Source organism: Pelophylax lessonae, assembly GCF_965119305.1.
Source record: "Pelophylax lessonae genome assembly, chromosome: 5".
NCBI classification, from domain to species: Eukaryota; Metazoa; Chordata; class Amphibia; order Anura; family Ranidae; genus Pelophylax; species Pelophylax lessonae.
Window position 1 is genome coordinate 442,179,313 of NC_138772.1, and position 17,364 is coordinate 442,196,676.

Below are 17,364 nucleotides of genomic sequence, written 5' to 3' on the forward strand. Positions count from 1 at the left end.
CAGAAAATTAGACGCCACAGGGCATTGAAAAAGAACGGCCAGTGCAGAAATCTGAAATCTGACCCTTAATCGTGGCCAACGCTAAACGCTGGTCCACACCCGTCTGAAGGAAAGACAACACCCTAGACACCGAGTATGAGCGAGGGGAAAACCCCCTGGACTCACACCAGGCAAAATAGGCCTTTCCAAGTACGGTAGTAAATCTTCCCCGAAGAGGCCTTTCTAGCGTTGATCAAAGTATGAATGACCTCCGGGGAGAGACCCCTATCCTTCAGGACCTCGGTTTCAACAGCCAGGCCGTCAAAGCCAGCGACTGTAAAGCAGGATGGAATATCGGTCCTTGAGACAGAAGATCTTCTCGAAGAGGCAGACGCCATGGAGCGTCGACAACAAGATTCACGAGGTCTGTGTACCAAGACCGGCGAGGCCAGTCTGGCGCCACCAGAATCACTGTGAGCGGTTCCGAGGACAACCTGTGAAGGAACTGGGATAGCAACTGAATTGGTGGGAGCATACATCAGTCGATACTGATGCCACGGAGCCACCAACGCGTCCGACGCGTCTGCCCAAGGAACGCGCGTCCTTGCCACGAACCTTCCCCCCTTGTTGTTCAGACGAGACGCGAACAGGTCCACATCTGGGAGACCCCACTTCGCGCACAACATCTGGAAGACATCCGGGTGGAGTGACCATTCTCCCTGGTCCAGGGACTGGCGACTCAGATAATCCGCCTGCCAGTTCTCCACCCCCGGAATGTGAACCGCTGTTATCGCCGGGACGTGCGTCTCGGCCCAAGACAGAATGTCGGCCACCTCCCGAGCCGCCCGGGCACTCCTGGTGCCCCCTTGGTGGTTGATGTAGGCACCGCTGTGGCATTGTCCGTCTGCACCCGAACCGGACGGCCCTGAAGCCTGTCCGTCCAACGTCGAAGGCAGAGATTTATCGCCCGCAATTCCAGAATGTTGATCGGAAGGGAGGATTCCCCCTCCGACCAAGTACCCTGGGCGGACAGAACGCCCAGAACACCACCCCAGCCCGACAGGCTGGCATCCGTGGTGATCACCGTCCACGAAAGAGGACGAAAAGACTTGCCCCCCGACACCGCCGGGGACTGTAGCCACCACAGAGGATCCCTTCTGGTGCGAGGACTCAATGAGATCTGAAGATCCAGAGATTGCGGTCGCCCGTCCCACCTGGACAGGACCTCCGCTTGGAGACCACTCGTGTGAAACTGGGCGAAGGGAATCGCCTCGAAGGCCGAGACCATCAATCCCAGACACCTCATACATGTCCGGAGGGACAAACACGGAACGTCCCTGAGGGACCTGACTTTTTCCTGAAGTGTCCTGAGCTTGTCTTCCGGCAGGAAGACCTTCGCCTGAACAGAGTCCAGAATCATTCCCAGGTAAGGAAGACGAACCGACAGACACAGCGTCGATTTTGGAAAGTTTATCGTCCAACCAAACCCCTGTAGAGTTTGCATCGTGACTGACAGGTCTCTTACCAGACCCTGACTGGTCGCAGACCGAACCAGAATGTCGTCCAGATACCCCAGGACCGAGATTCCCTGGGCTTTCAATAAGGCCAGAACCGGTGCAAGCACCTTGGTGAACACCCGCAGAGCTGAAGCGAGACCAAAAGGCAGCGCCACGAATTGGTAATGATCCCCCGCAATGGCGAATCGAAGGTACCTCTGGTGACCCTCGAAAATGGGGATGTGAAGGTATGCATCCTTCAAGTCGATGGAGGCCATGAATTCTCCCGGAACTAGAGCAGCCACCACCGAGCGCAGGGATTCCATGCGGAACTTGCGAACACGTACAAAGCGGTTCAGAGCTTTTAAGTCCAGAATTGGACGTACCTTGCCCTCCTTTCTGGGCACAGTGAACAGATTGGAATAAAACCCCCGAAATCTGTCCCGATGAGGCACCGGAACCACCACTCCCTGAGCCCGCAGGTCCCGCACCGCCAGGTGCAGATCCCGCAAATGCTCCGGAGACAGTTGAAGGTTTGAGGGAAAAAATCTGCTCGCCGGCCGAGAGAGGAACTCGATCTTGTAACCGGACCGAACGATCTCCTGAACCCACCTGTCCCGAACGCGGGCCAGCCAGGGTTGAAGAAAACCGAGCAAACGTCCCCCCACCCCAGAACTGGGTGAGGGTGTCCCTTCAGGCCGCATTGTTATGGGCAGCGGACCCGGACTGGCCGGACTTCTGCTTACCTGTTCACGGCTTCTTTTGGGAGCCTTGACCTTTGAAGGGTTTGCCCTTATAGTGCGACCGAAAGGCACGAAAGGACCCCTGAGAGGGCCTAAACGAAGCATGCTTCTTACCTTGAGCACCCTTAGCCTTGTGAGACTGGGGCAAGAGCGTGCTCTTACCCCCAGAGATCTCCTTTATCAGCGTATCCAGGGAGTCGCCAAAAAGACGAGATCCCGTATAGGGCAGATTAGCTAAAGTTTTGCGAGAAGATTGGTCCACAGACCAACATTTCAGCCAAATCAAGCGGCGTGTCAACACAGCCACGCTGTGCACACGTGCAGCCAAAGGGATTACATCAAATTCCGCATCACACAAATACATGACACCCTGATGAATTTGATCCACCATAGCCAACGTTGTCGGCGGGGCAGAATCAGCCACCAGGACGCGCCTGAGCACCTGCGTCCAATCCGCGACAGCCTGAGCTGCCATAAGGGAAGCAAAAATAGCTTTTAGCATGGAACCGGTAACCGAGTAAGTATGGCGGGCAAGAGACTCCAGTCTCCTGTCCGTGGGGTCCCGGAACACCGGGGTATCTTCCGCCGGAATCGCAGTAGATTTATTCAAAACCGCCACCGCGTGATCCACCGGAGGCGGCACACACCAGCGTTCATCAGTGGCGGGCGTGAAGGGATAACACAGCTTGAACCTACTTGGCACAGCAAAAGGCTTCTTTATATTGCGCCTTTGTTCACTAACAGCGCGCTGAAAATCCTCAGTGCAAGGGAAAACCTGTGATGTTTTGCGTCTCCGCTGCGTCCCATAAGAGGCCAGGACGGCAGGAGGACACGGTTCATCCTGCAAATGCAGCGTTTGTTTGATAGAAGCAACCAATTCATCCATGATTGCAAGCTCTTCAGACGAGCCAGGGGGGGAATCATCAACCCCTTCAACCTCTGCCTCCCCTTCCGACCCTGCAAAGTCCAGGGACGAACGGGACCCCGATAAGGGGACCCCAGCCATAGCAGCCCCATCACCATCGCCCTCTGAATCAGAGGAGATTGAAACTCTGGGCCGTTTTGTGGATTGAGCAGCCACAAGCATCTGCACCTGAGCAGCCAGGTTAGCCACAATGGTAGCCAAATCGCCCCCCTCAGGGGGAGCAGCAGCAGCCCCTTGGCCTCCCATTAAAGTGGGAGGAAATTTGCTTTTCTGAGAATCCATGCCCCCAAAAGTTTGCAGGAAAAAAAGGGTAACTGCCCCTTTAAAATCGCGGCGAGCGCAGCCCACCGCACACACACAGCACACACCGACCCCCACAGGGAGAAGTAAAAACTTTAGGCAATGAATACAGGAATAAGAGAAGGTAAACCTGGAGAGACCACTTAGGCTGCTGCATCGATCGCTGTGCCCAGGGAAAAGGAAGTGATGCAATAACGACCGCTCCTATAAAGCCTATGGAAGGCTACCAAAAAATGGCCGCCGGAGGAGGATGTAAAGGCAGAGATCATGCAGCGCTGACATGAGGCCGGAGCGATCGCCGCCAAAATGGCGGCGCTTGGCGCCAAAAACGCTGCTCCCTGTACATAGTAATCGCCATCACACGCCTGCAGTACAATAAAACAATGGCGGACCGCAGCAGCGGCCGCCGCATGTATGCACAAACATGGTCACATCATGCCCCACAGCATACAGCCTGTCACACAGAAAAAACTACACAGTCTGAAACACAGAACAGTGCAGGATGGCCCCCCTCCTTGTAGCCCACAGAAGGCAGCAAAACAGACAGGGAGCCCAATAGTGTGTACAGAAAAAACAGGGTTACACAGTCCCAGACTGACACCCACTAAACAGACAGGTCCCCACACAGATACACTTACCTTCTGAATGGCGTGGGGAGCCCGCCCAAGCGATCAAGCCACTGTACAGAGGACAGGGAGAGTCGCAGCCAGGACGCAGCAGAACTGCGGTGCGAAACCGCATGGCGTCCAGTGAGGTAGCCACCTCACCGCAGCATCCCTGCAGCGAACAGGGATGGGTCGTTCACACATGCCAGGAAAAAAACCTGACTGAACGCTCGATGGCAGGCTGGGAAGCCACTGACCCACAACCTGCGACCAGGGGGGCCAGCCCGAGACCCAGCCCGCACGATCCTCTTCATCAGAAGAACTAACTAAGCTGAAGAAATAAACAGCTAAGTAAAGATAGAGAAAAAAACACTCAAATAAAATCAAAAAGAAGATAGAGGCTGAGACAAAAAGCCCCAGCACAGAAACAGCCTGCTACTCCTGATAGCTAGACAATGAAACTGGGGTATGGATACAGGAAGCAGGAGGGTATTGACTGAGGGGACCACCCCCTGGGGGTGGGATATGCTAAAAGCTTTAATATTGACATATTCTGTTGCCTAACTACTCCTACGGAGCAAAGGTCAATTACCCCATTGTGACGAATATGGAGAGGCGGCGACTGTCGGAGGACGTAAGAGAAAAAGGATGTAAATTTTGTTTGGGTACAGATCTTCCCTTTTCTTTCTATGCCTCCAACTTGCTGGTTCTATATAGAGCACATTTTTCACCAGGCTGAATTAGAGGAGCACATGCCCACCCCGGAATGTTCGACTCCTCTAATTGGATTCTCTGGCTTGGTCTTCCAATGCAGGAGCGGCTCAGGAAAGTCTACTGTGCTGGAGGAGGCCCGGAGGAAGGAGACGGACCCATCAGTCACTCCGTCCACTTACAGTGCCTTGCGAAAGTATTCGGCCCCCTTGAACTTTGCGACCTTTTGCCTCATTTCAGGCTTCAAACATAATGATATAAAACTGTAATTTTTTGTGAAGAATCAACAACAAGTGGGACACAATCATGAAGTGGAATGAAATTTATTGTATATTTTAAACTTTGTTAACAAATAAAAAACTGAAAAATTGGGCGTGCAAAATTACTTTCAGTGCAGCAAACTCTCTCCAGAAGTTCAGTGAGGATCTCTGAATAATCCAATGTTGACCTAAATGACTAATGATGATAAATAGAATCCACCTGTGTGTAATCAAGTCTCCGTATAAATGCACCTGCACTGTGATAGTCTCAGAGGTCTGTTTAAAGCGCAGAGAGCATCATGAAGAACAAGGAACACACCAGGCAGGTCCGAGATATTGCTGTGGAGAAGTTTAAAGCCGGATTTGGATACAAAAAGATTTCCCAAGCTTTAAACACGCCCATGATCACTCTGGATGAACTGCAGAGATCTACAGCTGAGGTGGGAGACTCTGTCCATAGGACAACAATCAGTCGTATACTGCACAAATCTGGCCTTTATGGAAGAGTGGCAAGAAGAAAGCCATTTCTTAAAGATATCCATAAAAAGTGTCGTTTAAAGTTTGCCACAAGCCACCTGGGAGACACACAAAACATGTGGAAGAAGGTTCTCTGGTCAGATGAAACCAAAATCAAATTTTTGGCAACAATGCAAAACGTTATGTTTGGCGTAAAAGCAACACAGCTCATCACCCTGAACACACCATCCCCACTGTCAAACATGGTGGTGGCAGCATCATGGTTTGGGCCTGCTTTTTTTCAGCAGGGACAGGGAAGATGGTTAAAATTGATGGGAAGATGGATGGAGCTAAATACAGGACCATTCTGGAAGAAAACCTGATGGAGTCTGCAAAAGACCTGAGACTGGGACGGAGATTTGTCTTCCAACAAGACAATGATCCAAAACATAAAGCAAAATCTACAATGGAATGGTTCACAAATAAACATATCCAAGTGTTAGAATGGCCAAGTCAAAGTCTAGACCCGAATCAAATCGAGAATCTGTGGAAAGAACTGAAAACTGCTGTTCACAAACGCTTTCCATCCAACCTCACTGAGCTCCAGCTGTTTTGCAAGGAGGAATGGGCAAAAATTTCAGTCTCTCGATGTGCAAAACTGATAGAGACATACCCCAAGCGACACACAGCTGTAATCGCAGCAAAAGGTGGCACTACAAAGTATTAACTTAAGGAGGCTGAATAATTTTGCACGCCCAATTTTTCAGTTTTTTATTTGTTAAAAAAGTTTGAAATATCCAATAAATTTCTTTTCACTTCATGGTTGTGTCCCACTTGTTGTTGATTCTTCACAAAAAATTACAGTTTTATAGCTTTATGTTTGAAGCCTGAAATGTGGCAAAAGGTCAAAAAGTTCAAGGGGGCCGAATACTTTTGCAAAGCACTGTAAATATACAGCCTCCACACATGTCCCCCGTCACCATCCTCAGGGGCTCCCCGTACTCTGTGCAGCCATTGCTCCTCTCACAAGGACAGCGCTGACTATGACATCATGCTGGAATGCTGTCATATTTGAGATTTTTGTATAAGTGGTTGAACACTTGGTGAGCAGCAGCTACAGGAGATTGGATGCACTGAGTTAAGCACATAGTGCTAGTATTTGTATTTTCTTTTTGGGTACATTTAGCATGCCCATACATGGTTTGAATTTTGTCCGATTCCTGCTGTACTGTCTGTGGGTGGCTTTACTTTAAAACCTTTCCGTCTGGACTATAGCAGATTGACAGCTGGGCAGGTCTTTCGTCCTGACTGAATGTCATGACATCCTCCCAGAATGTGCCTCTCGGGGGCTGCGCAGTTTGTCACTGGTTGTGATGACTGATCACTATACTGGCCTGCTGCCAGTATCATGTGATCTCTGTGGCCAATCACAGCAGATCACAAGACAATTGTAAACATTGTTGGCTTCCTTTCATGCCATCTATTGTATACAATTGTGTTGCTAGCTGTGATTGGTCACAGTGATCACATGGTACAGACAGGGCCAATCACATCTGTACCATGTGATTAGCTGTTGTCAATCACAGCTAACCACAACAAAAGACACTGAATGAATTAGTTTCATTCAGTAAAAATGCTTTCTTATACCAATGAAATTTGCTGGTATACGCAATCATAAAGGGGAAAAAAATAAAAAATAAAATCCTGATCACTTACCCAGAGTAGTACAGTTTTACAATGGGAATAAAAGCTAACTAATAAAAAAGTATTCTTTTTTTTTGTTTTTATATATACTGTCACCAGTCAGTATCTCTCATCACTGCCACACCAGTTATACAATAACGTTGTACTGCACTGGTGATGGTATGTAAAAATGAAAGAAATGAAGTGAATTATTTTTATTCCTCATTTTCCAAAAAATCGTGACAAAAAATTACAACTTCAAAAAACTCGCCATGCTTCTTACTAAATATTAAGGGGTAATTTAGGGGGTATTTGTACTGTCCTGGTGTTTTCGGGCCTCAAGAAATGATAGGGTATGAGTACATCAATGTTGATAAATTTTCAGATACAGTATCTGACAAAAGTGAGTACACCCCTTACATTTTTGTAAATATTTTATTATATCCTTTTATGTGACAACACTGAAGAATCTACACTTTTGCTACAATGTAAAGTAGTGAGTGTACAGCTTGTATAACAGTGTACATTTGCTGTCCCCTCAAAATAAACCAACACACAGCAATTAATGTCTAAACTGCTGGCAACAAAAGTGAGTACCCCCCTAATTGAAAATGTCCAAATTGGGCCCAAAGTGTCAATATTTTGTGTGGCCCAGTGGTAATTAAATACCACCAAAAGAAAACTGTTTGTGTGAAAAAAATTATCAAAATTTCTTATGGGCACAGTGTTGCATGACCGCGCAATTGTCATTCAAAGTGTGACAGCCCAGAAAGCAGAGAATTGGCCTCAGTAGGAAGGGGGTAAAAGTGCCCAGTATTGAAGTGGTTAACAGTCTAACCGGGCTAAACATCAACAGATTAGTTCTAGAGGCTATACACAGGCAGGCGTCTGACCAAGAATGATGTGTAGAGGAAGACCAGCCAGTATTTAAACTGCCGGATGCCATGGACCACTGAGCCTCACAGTGCATACGTACTGAAAACACTCTTGTGTCTTTTAAAAGGTAAGTAACCCTAATTTATAGACCTGGCAAAATTATCAATCATGTATTATAAGGGAGGGGTCTACCACCGAAACCTACAGAAGGATCTATGTGTCTCATACTTTCTTGAATTATTCGTACAATATATGTATATTTTTAAAAGCGTGATTGATTATACATGAAAAAAAAAAAAAAAAGGCATGTGCCCACATATATGGTTGCACTGAGGCTATAAGATGAGACATCATGTTTTTGTTCACTATAAGTACCATCAGAAAGTATAAATTACATATCTGTCATCAAAGCTGCGTGATGAACACAAAGTATATGGCTCATTAATTCCATCTGCAAGACTGGCCCCTGTAAGAATACAAAGCTACAATTTAATACTGGCACTCTGAAAAGGTCCTTTCTACTGCCACATACAACTCTTGGTTGGTTTTTTTTTCTTTAGCATTGCCTGTCGTTTACACAATATTGCTTTCATTTATCATCACGCTAAATAAACACATTGTAGAAGGGTTTTTCTGATGTCATCGCCAAGTTACCTGCTACCAATGCTTCTACTAAAGCAAAGAGGAAGGGGTTGAATATACACGCCATTGACTTCTGCCACATGCCAACAGGAATGCCTCCAAGTTCTTGTCATGGGATGATATATTCACAAGGGCAAAAAGAAAACAAATTATGCTGAAATTCGCTTCCACTTCTCACTCAAAGCCATAAAAGAAAATATAATATTTGCATATATTCTTCCAGGTTTTGGAAAAAGTCTAATGCAGACATTGAGTTTAAGCAGTGAAGCATAAAACGGTGGAGCGCAACATTTTCAGGCACAGCGGAAAGGAAAAAAATGCCTAGAAAAAAAAAAAAATACCTGTAGATAATAGGGAAGAATTCTTATCTGGAAAATGGTGCTATAGACCCCTCGTCAACACTCATACAGATGACAACTAACCATTCATGTGCTGGCAGATGTTTAAAGAAGTACAATTAATAATTTTAAATAGCTTTTACATATGTCTAAAAATGACACACATCTTTCTAAAGAATTTTTTATTTTATTTTTCTCATTTGAGTATAAAATCTAGAAGTCATTTTTTCATTTACATTTTTATTCACCTTTGAATAATAAGTAGCATACAGTAGAAAGATATAAATATGTAAACCAGTGACAAGTTCCAATAAAGCTGGATCAAGTCAAACACACACTTGTACATCATATTCCACCGTATAGCATCCAATTTAGGAGTCATTTTAACTAGTTAAAGAAATTGGATGTGCTACAAGTCACCAAAAAAGGTCATCAAAGTACACAGGATGTGGGTAGTACATTCATGCCTTTTGCCCCGCTGCCCATGCCCCTCCATGCAATTCTCAACTCTGAAAGTTAAGCCAGAAGTTGGTGTGCACATATAGCAGCTCTAGGAGCTGCTGCTGTAATAAGAAAAAAAAAAAGGAACTGTATTATAGACTCAGTGTTTATCAATGGTATTCAGGCACTAAATAGAGAAATACAAAGTATCTGCAGATCAATGGAATGAGCGTTTAGCTGCAGAAAAACAGCCTGAAAATTAAAAAAAAAAAAGTAAAAAAGGTTTTTTCTTTAAAAAAATAAATAAATAAATTGTCTGTTGAAATTATTGACTCATAGTTTACCCTAATTTGCTCTAATTAACTAATTCTTCCCCCTCTTCCCCCTTCTACAACTATTTTCCTGATGATTTGTTGTTCACTAGTATTTTATTAAACATTATTTTTAAACTTTTTTTTTCATTTGTTTTGTTTGTTCATTTTTAGGGTCACATTTAAGAAAGCGCAAAATTTAAAAAATGAATTGTACATAACTTTGCAATGCTTTGTACTTGAATCATAATTTTACTGTATATTTAAACAGGACAAATTATAGAATAAAATTTACAAATAAAATAAAATTGGATGTGCTACACGTGTCACCAAAAAAGGTGATCAAAGTACACAGGATGTGAGTAGTGCATTCATGCCTTCTGCCCCGCTGCCCATGCCCCTCCATGCAATTCTCAACTCTGAAAATTAAGCCAGAAGTTGATGTCCACATATAGCAGCTCTAGGAGCTGCTGCTGTAAAAAAAAAAAAAAAAAAAGGAACTGTATTATAGACTCAGTGTTTATCAATGGTATTCAGGTACTAAATAGAGAAATACAAAGTATCTGCAGATCAATGGAATGAGTGTTTAGCTGCAGAAAAACAGCCTCAAATTTAAAAAAAAAAGTAAAAAAAGGTTTTTAAAAAAAAAAAAAAAAAAAAAATTGTCTGTTGAACTTATTGACCCATAGTTTACCCTAATTTGCTCTAATCACCTAATTCTTCCCCTTCTCCCTTCAACAACTATTTTCCTGATGATTTGTTGTTTACTAGTATTTTATTAAACATTCATATTTAAACTTTTTTTTTTTTCATTTGTTTTGTTTGTTCATTTTTTAGGGTCACATTTAAGAAAGCGCGAAATTTAAAAAATGAATTGTAAATAACTTTGCAATGCTTTGTACTTGAATCATAATTTTACTGTATATTTAAACAGGACAAATTATAGAATAAAATGTACACTTTATTTTTTAGTAACACTATTAAATCTATTAGAAAAAAAAAAAGAATGATGGCAGATGTTGTATATTTGATAATATATTATTTTGCAGCAATTATTAACATTTATTCCATCACTGAAATATCTGCACAGGCTCATAAATAGCTGTAGCTTATAACAGAATATTAATATTGTATTTATATTAGTACTAATAATTTAATGCAAATAAGATTTTTTTTAAGGTATTAATGTATTAAGTTATTTAAGGACATGGACGAACTCTGTGAATATACCAAAGCTTCTGCAGGATGGGTTCTAAAAAAATTAAAGTTTCCTGAAGTAGCTGATATTCATTTTGAGCCATAGTCTTTTCTTTTTACACGGTGTACATGCACATTAGGTAACAGTATTCGCTCAGTTCTTATATTGTGCATGCTATGCTTTATATTAGGTATGTTCAGTGATTGCATTTTACTGTTTCTTTGATTGCTAAAATATTATTCTCAAGGCTTTACCTCCTGAACATAATACTGACTCACAACAGTCTTTCAGCAAGGATGCTGAATGGATTCTTTGACAAACATGCACTGAAGGCTCAATATAGTGAAAAATATTGTATACTGGTAACTGTATGGAGTTAATAATATTATTTAGTATATTAGTTCCTTTTGTATTTTATAGATCTTTTTTTATTTTTTTTCCAGCTTTAAATGCAGGCCAAGCTCTCCAGCAGAAGTGACAGTTATAGAGGTTTGAGATAAACTATAAAACAATGCTGGGGGGTTACTTACAGTGGTTGCCTTTAATCATGTGAGTTAAACCTTTTTAAATAAAAAAATTGTTGCTGTAACTGTCTAAAAAGTGTTAGGTGTATACACCTGGCAATCCACTAGTATATTTTTGGATGGGAATATTCATCACAAAATTCATGGTACATTCAATGACTGGACTGATTTTGCTAAAAAATTTCACTTGCTTTTAATATTCACTTTTAGCATGAATGCAATTCCTGAATGAAAACCACATAAACTGTATGACAATTTGTTAGTTTGAGAAAATTTTTCTATAATGCACCAAATTTTCTCGTCACTGCGATTAAAAATAAACACAAATTTGACCCCACTAATAATTAGAAAATCAAACCAACATTTTTAAAACAAACAGTTTTTAATGGAAATCTATTTGTATGGCCAGAATGAGGCTAGCATTGTCACTCGACTGGCAGGATCAGCAGATAAGCCAATGCTATAGAGGAGACTCAGAAATACAAAAAAACGCTGTGCTGATGCTAGTGCCAGACCACCATATACTGTACATTAGTTTCGATTTTATCTATAGTTTCCACATTAAAAGTCTGACTAAATCACAGTACAGTAAGCAACTAAACCACATCAAAGATAAAAATGAAAATGAGCAATTATTGAAATAAATAATTTATAAAGTAAAGTGAAATAAAATAAGTTAATGAAATAAAATAAGTTTCCTTTTATATTACAGAAAAGGGGAACTAAGATCCAAGTGTGTTTTGCCTTCTCTGACAGTCAAGAATCGTATCCACCAAAAATGTAAAAAAAATGTAAAATTAATATTATGTAACAAGTAAAAGCATTATTCCCCATATGTGTTAAATATAAGGAAATGGCATCACTTGTCACCTCTATTCACTAAATGCAATCTATGACATTACAACCATACACACACACACAAATATTATTTCCCCGTAGTGTTTATATATGCCTATATATTGTTCAGTGGGATGTCATATGGTTTTGCGTAACTTCTCTGTGATCTTTAAATAAGGTAAGGTAAATCTGAAATGAGTATTAGCTCATACTTGGAACTCCATGGAAATAAAAAAGGTTGCAGACAGAATGGGGTTGATTTACTAAAGGGAAAAAGACTGTGCACTTTGCAAAGTGCGTTTGCACTCTGCAAGTCCAGTAGCGTAGTAAATAAGCAGAAAATCTGCTGACTTCCATATCCAATTATGTGCAAGCAAAAATGCTGTTTTTTATTTTCTATGCATGTGATTGGGTATTCTTTGCAAATTGAATCTCTACCTCATTTACTAAGCTCTGGAGTAACTGTACTTGCAGAGGGCAACTGCACTTTGTAAAGTGCACAGTCTATTGGCCTTTAGTAAATCAGCCCCAATGTGTGGGCCCAGCAGGGAAAGATGTTGGCTAGGGGCCAAGTGGCTAGGCGATTGATTTAGCGATAGATCAGGGAATAAATTTAGCATAAGAGAAGGTAAGTAGCGAGTACTGAAAAATAAGCGTAACTTCACAAAAATTTACACTTTAAGGTTGCATTCACACCGGCGATTAGGGCAGGTGCAAATTGTAGTGGCAGTTTCTTCTGCAGCTGTCAACAGCTCTCAGTGTGTAGGTGTGCCGGGGGCCACAGCTATTCGTGGTTCTCTGCCAGCCAGGCCGTACCTATCCACTGAGAGCCATAGAAGGAACTATCACTAAAATTCACACTGGCCTTGATTGCTGATATGAATGTAGCCTAAATTACAGTTTTATCAGCTGGCGCCCCACCTACAGCAAACCCAGAATAATGGGATTTTTGGCTTACAGTAAAATCCATTGCTCTGATATTCATTGATGGACACAGCTCCTGATTCTTCTTAACCATTGGGCTATTGACCTCCATCCTTCAGCACCTGGCGTTCAACAGCCCAATGGTTAAGGAGAATCAGGAATGAAAGAGAAACCTATTTTCTAAAAGACGGCTTTTGCCACTAAACCTAAATTTTTAAGTGCCTTCACCCGCTTTACCTACACCTCAGTGGCAATGTTTAACACTGTGGGGCAATTTTTGCCTGTTGATTTTAGACACTGGCTGCTATTACAGTCTATAAGTCAGTCTATGTAAGAGTCATTGAAATTATAAAAAATAAAACAGAGTGTGCACGGGCTTAGTGCATTATCCTCAATATGATAGAGATATACTCACAAAAGTGCACTTGAATTACAGCATTACAAACAAACAGTAGCTTTTAGTCCACAGTTTAGCATAACAGATGGAAAGTCCCTCAGCAGAACTAGCTGATGCGTTTCGAGGTTTCACCAACATTGGCTCTGAGAAAGAGGCGAAACCTCGAAACGCGCCAGAGAGTTTTGCTGTGGGACTTTCCATCTATTATGCTAAACTGTAAACAGAAAGCTGCTATTTGTTTGTAATGCTGTTACCGCGATTTTACCACGATTTTTACCACGAATTACAGGCGTTTTTACAGGCGTTTTTTTTGTGCAGGCGTTTTTAGATTGAATAGAGACCAATGGAAAACGCCTGTAATCTGCCCAAAAAGAAGCTCATGTACTTTTTTGAGCATTGGGCGTTTTGCTCACAGCATCAAAATGCTCAGATGTGAACAGGGGCCATTGAAATGAATAGGATTTGTCTTGTTGGGCATTTTGAGAGCTGATCCTAGAGCAGAAAAACTCCCCAAAATGCCTAGATGTGAACAGAGCCTAAAGAATTCTATTGAGGATATATTTAATTATATAAAACTGCTGCTGTACACTTCTAGTGATTCAACCCCACTACAAATAAACATAAATATTCTTACAGTGGAGCACAACCAAAAATCACCCTAAAAAGTAATAAAATAAAAAATATTTAATAAAAAATAGTGTCTTCAAGCAAAGTCCTTTTAAATCAACAATACATAAAAAGTAATTTATATTACCATCTATGTATAGTACAATTATTATCCTATACTCAATACAAAAGAAGAATACCGGAAATAAAACAGTTTCAGGCTATTTCAAAAAGGTTCTTTGTCAAAACAGTAATAGAGAATGTTCAATAATCTAGGTGGGTACAGGAACATAGGGCTGATTTACTAAAGGCAAATAGTGTGTGCAAGTGCAGCTGCTCCAGAGCTTAGTAAATGAGACAAAGCTTTGCTCACTTCCATCATCCAATCATGTGCAAGCAAAAATGCAGCTTTTTAAAAAAAATGTCCTTGCATGTGATTGGGTATTCTTTTTAAAGTGACGTTTTAGCTCATTTACTAAGCACTGGAGCAACTGCATTAGTAAAGTGCAACCACACTTGTAAAGTGCACACTCTATTTGCCTTTAGTAAATCAACCCCATTGTGTTGGAGAACTTGAAATCAATTATTTCTAAGCATATTGCACTCAGCTCTATGCCATACTTCCAACGATCCCAACACTGAACACTCCCTCTTACACACCAGGACTGCTCAGGAGGGTGAAGCCCAGAACCCTGGTCCTGTATCTACTTATGCCTTGTTTCCACTGAGTGGTACGGTTCGGTACAGTACGCAATTTTTGCCGTTTCCATTGTCAAAAGTTGTGAATGGTACCCTAATGCCTCGTTTCCACTGAGCGGTACGGTTCAGTTCGGTACAGTTCAGTACGGTTCGTTATGGTACACCTTGATCAGGCTTGCGTTTCCACCGCCAACAGTACCTCAGCTCAACAGTACCTCAATAGTGTAGCTCTACCCTGTTGGTACGGTACTAATGTGCTTGGTACCCCAAACGAAAGGGTACCAAAAAAGTGGTACGGTTCGGAATTAGGGTACCATTCACAACTTTTGACAATGGAAACGGCAAAAATTGCGTACCGTACCGAACCGTACCGCTCAGTGGAAACGAGGCATAATTCCGAACCGTACCGTACCACTTTTTTGGGACCCTTTCGTTGGGGTACCAAGCACATTAGTACCGTACCAACAGGGTAGAGCTACATTGTTGAGGTACTGTTGAGCTGAGGTACTATTGGCTGTGGAAAACGCAAACCTGATCAAGGTGTACTGTTCCGAACCGCACTGAACTTTACCAAACCGAACCGTACCACTCAGAGGAAACGAGGCTAAAAGACCCAGACATACCTGCACATTCAGTGCCCTGGCTGTTCCTAAGACCTGGTCCCAGTATTGGAAATCTCACGGCTCCAGGTCCCCAACCCACAGAGAAAACTGAAAACACAGTCTCCCCCAAATTAAACAATCCTCCTGTAGCCTCTCAATCTGCCTATCTGGGCAACAAACACTAGGACAGGGATCCGTACTGTCACAATATATATAAATATCATAGCAGTGCTTTTATTAGCAATAATAATATCCACACTGATCTGCAAAAACCATAAGCAACACAAACACAACTACATACACAGAGATTGAATTGCATTATCATACCGTATGTCTTCACTGATGTTAATGATTTTCTTTACTACCGATTGTTGCATTTGGCTTTGTTTGCGATCGCTTATCATCTGAGCCATAAACATATAGCTTGTTTTTTCCTTGTCCAAATATTTGGTGTTATGATACTGAACAGGAAGAAGGGAGCCGGGATGATCTAAGTTATCTGTTTTCACAATAAACAATAGAAAAAAAATGGCTGCATTGATAATCAGAGGTGTAATTATAACATTAACGTCTTCTACATTACACCTAAAAACAATAGTAAGCAGGCTGAGGACATTTTATTGGTCAATGAATACTTTCAGGGCAGTGCAACTAAACTCATCAATTTAACTGTTTCTCAAAACAGTTACATCCAAGGCATGCCGAAAATGATAACTGTCGACATTGCTTTTGCTCTAGACCTAGGTGTCAAGCTATTAACCACTTTACCACCGGAGGATTTTGCTGTCTTCCGTCCAGGCCACTTTTTGCGATTCGGCGCTGTACCCAAACGAAATTTACGTCCTTTTTTTTCCCACAAACAGAGCTTTCTTTTGGTGGTATTTGATCACCTATGCGATTTTTACTTTTTGCGCTATAAACAAAAAAAGAGCGTTTATTTTGAAAAAATAACAATATTTTTAACATTTTTTTTATATGAAATTCCCCCCAAAAAAGATGTAAAAACCAATTTTTTTAAAAATTTTTGGCCAATTTGTTTTCTGCTACCTATGTTTGGTAAAAAAAAAAAAATCGCAATAAGCGTATTTTGATTGGTTTGCGCAAAAGTTATTGCGTTTACTAACAAAGGGAAAGATTTGTCATTTTTGGTGTTTTTTTTTTTAACGCGTAATGGCGGGCGATCTGCGATTTTTTTTGTGGGACTGCGACATTGCGGCGGACAGATCGGACCCTTGACTGACATTTTTGACACTTTTGGGGGTACCAGTGACATTACTGCAGTAATCAGTGCTATATATATGCACTGTTACTGTAAAAATGACACTGGCAGGGAAGGGGTTAATTTTCTCCTCCCCTGGCCCGACTCCAGCTGTGAATGAAAACAACGGGAGCGAGCCTCCGGCGGCGCGCAAGCGCCGCCCAGAAGGGGGAGTGTCTGACGACGTTAATACTACGTCGTCAGACGATAACGAGCCACTCTGCCGCAGTAGTATTACTGTGAGCAGACGTAAAGTGGTTAATGTCTGGTGTCATAACTGAGCATGTGCAGCACCATGCCAACTGCAGAACAAACAGAGGCTAACATTGCAGCTTCCTTGGCTGAAAAGGATAGGAGAGGTTTAGTTCCACTTTAAGACATATTGGGCTTCAATAAAAAACGGAAAGGTCCACATTCTAACAGACACTTTTCCTTTTCACGTTTAAGAGAAGCAGGCAGCGAGCGATTTCACGCTCTTGTACTGCAAACTATAAAAGGAAAAAATGAAGCGCTTACCAGCCTGCGGGACAATAAATCAGGGCAAAGGAAGATC

The 17,364-nt window shown here is 42.3% G+C and overlaps 1 protein-coding gene across 3 annotated transcripts in view; it reads right to left on the reverse strand.

Annotated features, from left to right (window-relative positions):
• The window catches only part of PPP1R42 (protein phosphatase 1 regulatory subunit 42), a 62,349-nt gene that overhangs the window by 14,677 nt on the left and 30,308 nt on the right, over positions 1 to 17,364 (reverse strand). For 2 of the 3 annotated variants that reach the window (XM_082259537.1, XM_082259536.1), the window contains one exon: positions 15,881 to 16,052. The exons of the other annotated variant lie outside the window; for it this stretch is intronic. In XM_082259537.1, the coding sequence (XP_082115663.1) occupies positions 15,881 to 16,052 (172 nt within the window). The remainder of the gene's footprint in view (positions 1 to 15,880; positions 16,053 to 17,364) is intronic. 3 annotated transcript variants of the gene reach the window in all.